We start from the raw sequence: 11,076 nt of genomic DNA, 5'->3' as shown, positions 1-11,076 counted from the left end.
CACACATATACACACATATACACACGCTGTATAAATACAATAAGAAAATTCCTTTAATAAAAAATTTTTGTTTTAAATACTAGTTATATTATCAATGTTGATAATAAATTAATAAAATATTATTTTAGATATAATTTCTAAAAATTATAATTTATTTTAAATATAAAAATAACATCAATCATCATTTTATATATATTATATAGATATAATATATTACTATATATTTATACATATTGTTTGTTGATTATATTCTATTTAAGCACAATGTTCTGTGAAAAATAAATTTTTATATAATTTAAATATAATAAAAATATAATCGTTTTCATAACTTTTCTATTTTAATTTGCTCTTTTTTCTTTTCATGAAAATTTGCCTTTATGTATAATAAATATATAACACTTGAACTTATTGATTTATCCTATCGTGCTATGATTGGACGACGTGTCAGCATCCGATTCTACATAAGAACGAACCAATGAACGATCTTCCTTTTTATATGTGTGTGTAACCTACTAGTTAGGAGCGGAAGCATTGCCCAGTTGCTCGTTTCCGTCTTCCCAGTGCCTGTCAGCCATTACTGCTCTGCTCGCCGGGTCTTGCAGGGTAAGTCTATCCGAATATTTTATCTTTTTTTATACAAATTTTTTTGTCATTTGATATAAGATTATTATAGAATTAATATATTCATTTATATATTCATTTTATTAAATTTCTTATATAATTATTTTTGATCATAGGTGTAACTGGTACAACTGACATACTTTCCGAAAAATCGAAGATCGTTCCTACGGAACTGGTAGTGTGTCAGCAGATTCTTCCGAACTTTTGCCGAGATGTATAACAATAGTTATTCTAATCATACCAGGTAGAATATTTTAATTTAAATTATAACTTTTAAATACTAACATATGTCAGTACCATACGTTATGAATTGTTAAAACTGGAGAAGTTTTTTTTTTTTTTAATATCGTGATCTCCACCATTTTGTTCATGGATTCTTTTATTCGTCATTTTTGTTGAATTATTATTTTGTATTGAATTAATGAAATCACAATTTATGGAAGATTACTGTTGTAAAATATGGTAAAAAAAATTTACTTGTAACAAAAATGTATACTATTGAATAAGACTAAATGAGTCATAAAAAAAAGTAAAATGGCGGTGTCATTGTCTAATGGAAAGCTACTGACAACCATAAGATGAAAGTATATATAAAAAATCGTTATTATTTAATGTTTTTATAATAATCATTATTATTAATGATTTCCTAAATTAATATCTTTTTTTTATGTGATATTATATGTAATATGATGTAATATCATACATTAAAAATCATTTTTTATTAATATACAATATATTTCAAATATAAATAAATACAAAATAAATACATAATAATTATATTATTATTATAATAATATAATAATTTAATACCATTTAATATTCTATATTAACAACTTAAATTTAATATTAAATTTTAAATATGTTTAAAGAATGAGTATCATTTTATGAGAATTAGTTACAGACCCAGGGGAAGTAGAGATTCTACCAATCGTAATGGAGGGGGAACATATTGGAATAGACAACAACAGACAAACAAAGAGAAGTCAATTAAGAAGCAAGTCCAAAGAAGAACTCCTGGAGATTCATTGAAAAAACCAAGCTGGGATCTCTCTAAGTTACCAGTGATCACAAAAAATTTATATATTCCACATATCAATATTTTAAAACGATCCAGTGATGAAGTTAATAAATATCACATTGGTAAAGAAATCACTGTGAAAGGAAACAATACTCCTTCTCCAATTCAAGCATTTGAAGAAAGTAACTTCCCAGATTATGTAATGGAAGAGATAAGAAAGCAGGGTTTTGCTGAACCAACAGCAATCCAAGCACAGGGTTGGCCAATAGCACTCAGTGGTCGTGATTTGGTTGGAATTGCTCAAACAGGATCTGGAAAAACTTTAGCTGTATGTATTTTTATATATATTTTTCATATACATTTCATATAAATAGTAATCATGTAATACTTTTATTTTTTTAATTTTTGATTGCATCGTTTATTAAATATAAAAAAATATAATAAAATTTGAAATATTTATAATTATTTAAAAGAAATTAAGAGTTTAATATTAAAGATTTGATTGATTCTAATTCTTTATTATTATATCATGTCAATGAAATATCGTGTTAATGATATAATTGATCATTATATTGATTAAATATAAAAGAAATCAAATTTCATATTCAAATCAAACAGTATAATTTTTTGTACATATTTTTAAAAATATATATTATCTAAATCATTGTTAATTTATCAAATAAATATCTTTAAATGATTAAATTTAAGAATTTTGTTATTGATATTTTTCAGTATATATTACCAGCAACTGTACACATTAATCATCAACCACGTTTGAGCCGAGGAGATGGTCCCATCGTTTTGATACTCGCTCCAACAAGAGAATTAGCCCAACAAATTCAATCTGTTGCTAGAGATTTTGGTTCTTCCTCCTGTATTCGTAATACTTGCATTTTTGGTGGTTCCCCAAAAGGGCCTCAAGCTCGTGATTTAGAACGCGGTGTTGAAATATGTATTGCAACTCCTGGTAGATTGATCGATTTTCTCGAGAAAGGAACTACGAATTTACGCAGATGTACATACCTAGTCTTAGACGAGGCGGACAGAATGTTAGATATGGGATTCGAGCCGCAAATCCGAAAAATCATAGAGCAAATTAGACCTGATAGGCAGGTATTGATGTGGTCTGCAACATGGCCGAAAGAAGTACAAGCTTTGGCTGAAGATTTTCTCTCAGATTATATTCAAATTAACATCGGTTCTTTGACATTGGCCGCTAATCACAATATCCGTCAAATCGTAGAGATTTGTCAAGAGCATGAAAAAGAAATGAAACTTTCAAATCTTTTAAGAGAGATCGGTAAAGATCGAGGAAGCAAGATGATAATTTTCGTTGAAACGAAAAAGAAAGTGGACGATATTACCAAAGCTATTAAACGAGAAGGTTGGCCTGCTATCTCTATTCACGGTGACAAATCACAGCCTGAGAGAGATTACGTGTTATCTGAGTTTAGAAATGGAAAAACAATGATTCTTGTTGCTACCGATGTTGCTGCTCGTGGTTTGGACGTAGAAGATGTGAAATATGTAATTAACTTCGACTATCCGAACAGTTCTGAGGATTATATTCATAGAATAGGAAGAACTGGACGTTGCCAAAGCGCGGGTACTGCTTATGCTTATTTTACGCCTAATAATGCTAGACAAGCAAAAGAATTAATTTCTGTTTTGGAAGAAGCTGGTCAAGCAATAAATCCACAACTGGCCGATTTAGCAAATTCGATAAAACCTGCATACGGAAAGGGCCGCCAGCGTTGGAGTCATTCTCGTTCTAATAAAGATAATAGTTCCACTGGGAGTCCGAGAAATAATAGTAGCCCGATTTCGAATAATTGGCAAAATCAGCACGTTCAGAGTACTCAGCACAGTAATGGTAGCAGTCAAGAAAGAACTGTTGTACGCCAGCAAAATGGATATCAAGCCAGTCGACAGAATAGTTTCCAGTCTAATTATCAGCCGCAACAACATCAACAACAACCGCAACAGCAGCAACACCAACACCAACACCAACAACATCAACAACAGCAGCAGCAGCAACAGCAACAACATCAGCGGCAACCGAATACTTATACCAATGGGTGTCAAACTACCAATAGCTATTCAGCTAGTTATCAAAATGCAAATATTCCTAGATATCATGGAAGAACAGGAGGTTTCCAAGGAAATCGTTATCACAATCGTCAGAGTGCTTATAACACCAATCAGACACCTGGAGGACAAAGCGTATATTCTATGCCGCCTCCATTCATGATGCCATCTGCTGGCGGACACACAGCTGATTCCTCCATGCAAAGCCTCGTTAACAACAAGTTTTTCCAGACGAATCGTCCACCACCAAATACTGGCGCTTGCGCGTATCAATCGATGGGATATAGTCAGTTCCAAGCTGTGCCACCATATAGTTATCCTTATCCGCCTACACCAGTGCAGCAGTGACGCTTTTCAAGGTATAAATCGGTAAGAGTGCAGGCTAAGTAAGAAAATCAATTTTTCCTCTTTATATCAGGCCCATTATATATTTACGGTTTGTGTAGACAATTGGGTCTCTTTTGAATATATAAGTAACATAATGTTTCCTCTTTTCATTGTCATTTATTATTTTTTCTGGAATGATGCCGATTTCAACGCATTCGACGAAGCAAAATTATTTGTGTTTATTCGAAGAAAGCAAGAGAAAGCAGAGACAAAAAACAATCAATAATTTATCGGTTTTATTGAAGTTATAAATATTTAAATTGGAAGATTTTCAAACATTCGAGAGAAAAAAAAAGAATAAAAAAATTAATTATTAATAATTATTAATAATCCAATAGGCACATTCCAGTCAAGTTTTTTGAAGTAGTAGTAGTAATTATTTAGCAATGATATATTGATATAATCATTACTGGATGTAGAATATGACCAACAAATGTAGACTTGTAACTAAGTGGTCATATCCTAAAAAGTAATTAATCTTCTTGAGATAAAACTATGTAAACGTCATTTAATGCTTTCCCGAAATGCACGAAACGTATAGAAGGGGGGTGGGTTAACGTTTTCATATTTGATAATTTATTTATATTTTGCATATATATATATACGTATGTACAGGCAACGCTCTTCAAAATGTAAGGCCTTTTGCATAAAAATTAAGCCGTACACCCGTTTTTACAAAGCGCACGACGAATATATAAAAAAAAAAAAAAAAAAAAAAAAATATCGTGTCCTCTGTTTTGTAACGAGAGTGGGTGTTGTGTCTCTTTGATAATAGGGGAAAGGTATATCTCATCAAAATTAAAGAACTTTGATGGAGGATAAATCCAGCATAATTATATAGCGTACAAAAGTGAGTACTTCGATACTATCCTGGGCCGGTATCTTTGGAATAAATTCAAAGCGTAAAACCGGTTAATGGGGAAGAGAAAGGAAAACTTAAATTAAGCATGTAGTCACAATGGCTGTGTACCTCGGCGCAAAGTTTGATACCTTATTTTTATAATATATATCGAAAGTAATTTGTTGTTAAACCAACGAATGATTATACGAAGATAAAAAAAAGTAAGAGAAACATTGTTGTTTGATGTTTATGCAATTGGCCACTGAGTGGTCTTGTCCTTGCGCGACCGTGTACAATGTATATAGGTGCACGCGCAGGCTGGCCGCAAATCGAATAAAATTTAGTTGTACCTGTTTTTTAGTTCGCGCTCATCGAAATTCTTGCTATTTTTTAGGGAACGATTCAGACTATCCGAAAGGCATTTTTCTATTGAAACGTTTAAGAAAAAAAATATTGCGCTGCCGTGAACGTATTGAACGCGTGATGAAAGAGTTTTTAACTTGTGGTATTGATCCATGTGTTGTATATATCGTTATGGCCATTCCGAAGTGGCTTCCAAGGAAATTTCACGTGATAAATGATACGAAAAAATAAATGAATAATGAATTCATGCCGCGAATCAGGCACGAAAACCGTTTATCGACAGCGCATAGCGATTTTTTGCGGGCCTCCAGATTACACTGTACACGTCACTACTCGAATAAACGAACAGCAAAGAAAAGAGCCAACAGAGAAGAATGCAAGACTCGAATATACACTCGAGCAAGGACTCGTTTGCGAACGACATTATTGTGATAATTATACGTAACGCTTTCGTGAAACGGTCTCACAGTTCGTTACTTAATTACGCACAGTAGAAAATGTTGTGAAGCAGTACGTGTGCACAATAACATTTCCGGTTGATTCACGAAACCGCGTCACACGCATTTCAAGCGGATTTTGCTCGATAAGAGAGGAAAAAAGCTCTATCGATTCGTTTCTAGGTTTCCACATGGTAGTCTTTATATTCTTCTTTTGCTGAGCCGATAGATTGGATATTTCAAAATATATGGTGGGGTCGCGAACAGAAGTTAGGCATTCGCGGTATATTGTTGTCTTTGTCCTTTTCAACATTGTGAATGCTTATACGCTCCTACTGCGTTGATCTGACTGCAACGTGTTTGCGTTGTCAGAATGAATAGTGATATAAATAATAGGAAGCGTATGCTACGAGTATTGGACACTTCTGAATACTCATACATTGCGTACGCCCTCTATTAAATCATCTTATTTGATTTTTGAAACTTCGTTTAATCTATGTCTTTTCATCGTTGTTGATCAGTAATTTTTCTTTAGTACACTAATTATCTATTTTTTTTTTTTTCTTTCTGAATTTTTCTTAGTATGTAGTCTACTATATTTTGGCAAATAGCAGACTATTGTAGTGCAATTCTACATCTTTCAATTCCATCCATTGCAAGTAATGCATCTTTTCAAGCATTTATCAAATAATTGAGGCTTATAGATACATATATATACATATATATATATAGATAGATACATATATTGCTGTCATGAAAATTTGACAGATAAATTAAAGTTTCTCCTAAATATTTTAGATAGCCTCAGAATTATAACCCTTTAAGCTGTACTGCATTTGTTACCATATACTAAAGTGAAATGAAAATTAATGACCGTCGAATATGCATATCTTTTCTAAAACCAAATCTCTATGGTCATAGAATTTTCTTAGAAACTTGTTATAGTTGAAAAAGTTTAAAGGAGGTTTAAAAGTTTAAAAAGAAGAACGCAGAGCAAATATTGAACGTTGGACAGCAAAGGGTTAATATTTTACATTTCATTTAACAGAACGCATAACAGACATCATGCTTTTAAGTTTTTCCTAAATAAAAATAAATGTTCTAACGAAGTGCAACTTGCATTTTGAAAATTGATAGTGGGTGTACGCGTAGTTCTGTGATATGTAAGATGTAGCATATTTATAGATCTACCTATCGTGCATCATGATTAAAATAAGGAACGTATCTTATCAGTTTTATACGTGGTATACAAATCATATGATCCTAAATGACGTGTACTGCGAGAGCTGTCTACTTTAAGGAAAGAAAAACAAAAGTTGTTGCGAAAAAAAAGCGAAAGATCAGTATTCCTTTTTTTTTTTTTTTTTTTTGTTTGCGTTTGCCGTGCGAATTCGTATATTGTCAGGGTAGAGAATAGGGAGAAGAAATTGGAATATGAAAACGTGTATTACTTCAGAGCGTTCTTCTATTCATTCTGAATATCCAAGTTTTTTATTTCATTATGTATGTCTGATAAATTCATCTTCTAAGCGTGTATGAAGATGTAGACGCAAAGGTTCTTCATTTCTCTCTTTCTCATATATTGTGAAACTATTTATCTCTTTTTTTTTTTTGTATGTTTGTCTATTTTATTAAGATATAGTCTTCTAAATACTTACGTGTTTGTTGCTAACAAAGGAATCTTGATGAAATTTCAGTATTTTTCAGCTATGGGTTCTTTTTTGTTCTTTTTACTTCTCTTTTTTTTTTTTATTTGTTAGTTAATGAACAATTAATAAATCTTATGTTCATTTGTAATCGTACTACGTATTAACGAGAACTGTTAAAAACATGGATGCGTACTTTTCGTGTAGTAGAATATGCGGTATACTTCATTTCTACGGTGCAAAATCGTAATCTCTGAAGTCTACTTTCTCCCTACTAGTCGATATTCATTATTTTTTTTTTTTCGTTCTTTTTTTTTTTTTTTGTATTATATTCCGTTTTGTCGTGTTGTTAGGGAACATCCATTTCAGCTGTACACTTTTAACGTAACTCTTAACGAGATCAGTCATCTCTAGTTGATAACGAAGATAAAGATTTCCCGGAGAGAAAAAACGAAATCTTATATTCTCTTGTTGTTACAAAACGAAAAAGCGGAAACGAAAACTAGTGTTCAACACTACAAACTTTGCAATATCGATGAACTCGAATATCTTGGTCGATAATATTTCTAAGTAAACCGTACATATATTTTTTTATATCAGTTTTCAACAGTGATGGTAAACGTTGAACGAATGAGGGACGAGGGAGGTAGTTTTTCAAGATATCTGTATGACACACGCCTTCCGTCTGTTTAATTGAAGAAAAGGTTCGAAAAATATATTCTCGTGAAATCTTTGCGCTTGCAATTATAAGCACACTCGTTCAGGTCGTGTTAGTTGATCGATCGAACTTGTAATCTTATATTTATAATCTGTTGTTCGTTTCACTCGAAGAAAAAAAAAAAAGAAAATAAAAGAAAAGAAAAGAAAAGGAAAGGAAAAGATGAAAACGATAATCGGCACAGTTTTTTCGCGTTGTAAAGATCGACGGATAAAATGACGTCGAGTTTTTTACGTGCTGAGAAAATCGTTAATGACACTAACATAGTCTCGGGAACACGAGAGTACCTTTTTAACGATTATAATGCTGAACGCTGTGATATCGCGTACATAAACATTTTTATTATTATAAACATAAATGTGCATATTGTAATGTTAAAAAAAAAAGAAAAAAAAAAAAGAAGAAGAAGAGTACATATTCTCCTTTATATGTGAAGACTGAATCTCGCCAACTTATACACAGGTTTAGCAGCCGCAGATACGTTCGTATACTGGATAGACTACAGATAGACTATTTGTACATTATTAATTGTAACAATATGTTTTTACGTCGGTAGTGCCGTAATGTGGGGACGGTACTACTATGTTATAGTTCGATAACGGGTGCGTGTTCGTATTGTGCATTTTTTCTTTTTATTGAGAATTAATGTCTTCGGTGTGTCGTGATGAGAAAATTCGCCAGATATTTCGCGTTTACTTTCCGATAGAAAGTTGGAATAGTTGCACGAATCTGGTTTTCTTGTTTATTTCTTTCTTTTATTCTTATTTTTATTTTTATTTTATTCTTTTTTTTTTTTTCTCTCTCTCTCCTACAATTTCGTTTGATTCTGATCGAAAAAGAAAAATTCGATCAAAAAAAAAAAAAGGAAGGAAAGATATCAAGTTAAAAATATCGTTTGTATTTTGATTTTCGAATGATTGCTTGCCACGTTTCACTTGTTTTTGATTTATCAATTATAGATCGTTCGTGAAAATAAAGGGACATTACAACAACAACAGTACAATCCGTTTCATGATAGTTCCTATATTGCATTCTTCTTTGTAACGTGAATGAATTGCAGCTTAAATTTTTGCTAAGATGAGTCAAAGAATTTTTCACACTTTTTCTCTGCGTATCGTTCTATTTGGTTTGAAAAAAAAAGTAAAAAAAAAATAACTTGCGAATATTTTATTGGTGTAGTCACATGTGTGCATTGCCAAGTCTGTTATTATTATTATTATAATTATTATTATTATTATTATTATTACTATTATTTTTGCGATTGTGTCACAATTGTTAACTTTACCACTATCTTTCATCAGTTTCTGGAGAAATGTACTAAAGATTGTTGATCGTTCATCAACGACGATTGGAAGTCGTGGATTAATTCTCATATATTGTAAAGTACATTTTTCTTTCGTTATGTAAGGTTTAAGAAAGAAATGGAAAAGTGAATACGACGTTAAGATTAATTTTAGGAAAACTAAATTTGTTACTATCTTCGTTATTTATCCGTAATATTATGTCGTTTTTCTCTCTCTCTTTTTTTTTTTTTTTTAAATATTGTGAAATAAGCGTAAAAAAAATGATTGTTTCCTATGAAAAGTGATATTGTTCGTAATATGTAAACGGTAATATTTGTTTGTTCGTTTCTCTCTTTTTCTTTTTTTACTAATAATAAATTTAGTTTTTTCCTAATGTCAAATGTAGACTTGTTAGTGTATGCATGAATGTTGAACACTGTACAACTGCACGACAAAATTTACTGTGCAAACTTTTACGAAACTGTGAAGTTAATGCAGTTTACGATTCAGATATTTATCATTTTTAATAATGCGTCTTTTAATGATGGTACATATTTAAGCCTGGGCTAATTAAAAAAAAAAAAGAAAAAAAAAAGCAGTACCTTCAATCGATCTTAATGTGTGCTGAGATCTTCGAATCAACAAATCTTATACATCTTGTTTAAATTTATATAATTCCATTAAAAAAATGCGTCATGAGAATTATATCGATGATGGTGATGAGCGGAGAGAATACTATATAACAAAATTTCTGTAATGGCTAATGTATTAATTGATTTCATAATAATTGTGTGTTACGTTTAAAAATTTCGCGAAAATTATAAGATTTATTTAGATCTGCGTACACTATTTTCATAGTTATATTATTGTTTTATATATACGTATATGTCAACTTTTGTAATTACTTGCTAAACAATTAAGTAATTATAAAAGAAATCGTCTTCTTTTCTTTTAATACAATTTAACCCTTTTGCTAAAAAATGATTAAGATATCACTTAACATATTGATTTTTATTATAAAAATTTCGTACAAAGTTTCTTTCTAGTGTTAATTATTAAAAAAACATATAATAACAACATTAATAAATTATTAAAAAATTTTTATCAATTATTCAATTAATGATTTTTCATTCGAATAATAAAAAATTCATAATCGGATAAAAATAAATTGAATTGAAAATAAAATTTCGTTTCAATGAACAGAGTTCAATGAAAATTTATTAATAGTTCATTGAATTCATAAAAGTGAAGGGGTTAAATTAATCAAATTATTTCTATTTTAATATAAATGTTATTTACTGTTTTTTCCTTGTGTGTGCAAATGTTCGCATTTTTCATGATTGTTCTCAGAGTAGTGAAGCATACGAATCCGTCGTATCTCGTCTTTTTGAGAGCATAATATCTCATATTCAAAATATCTTCAAACGCGTATTTTTGGAGATTAAAAATTATTTGACCGATAATTCGTATAAGCATAATTTATGTGATCATTATCACACCTATGCACTTATTTTTTTTCGAGCGAATCATAAAAAATGAAAATGATCCTCTCAGAAATGTGAAATCGAAAAACGAAATTGAAAAGCGTAAAGGGATTTTATAGGAATTACGCGATCATTGCGTGAAAAACGCAGTTACAGCACGGTAGACTTCCTGTTGTTGTAATACTTCATT

The 11,076-nt window shown here is 30.8% G+C and overlaps 1 protein-coding gene across 1 annotated transcript; it reads left to right on the top strand.

Moving 5' to 3' along the window:
* The first annotated feature begins 484 nt into the window (after positions 1–484).
* LOC411250 (DEAD-box ATP-dependent RNA helicase 20) lies at positions 485–10,032 on the top strand. Its single transcript, XM_006561450.3, has 4 exons — positions 485–603; positions 738–865; positions 1,517–1,967; positions 2,372–10,032. Exons 2-4 carry the CDS (start codon positions 834–836, stop codon positions 4,073–4,075), a joined length of 2,187 nt encoding a protein of 728 aa, XP_006561513.1. The 5' UTR covers positions 485–603; positions 738–833; the 3' UTR covers positions 4,076–10,032.
* Positions 10,033–11,076: the final 1,044 nt, after the last annotated feature.

This window comes from Apis mellifera, linkage group LG8, assembly GCF_003254395.2.
Source record: "Apis mellifera strain DH4 linkage group LG8, Amel_HAv3.1, whole genome shotgun sequence".
Lineage (NCBI taxonomy): Eukaryota > Metazoa > Arthropoda > Insecta > Hymenoptera > Apidae > Apis > Apis mellifera.
This window is presented reverse-complemented; position numbering and strand designations above follow the sequence as displayed.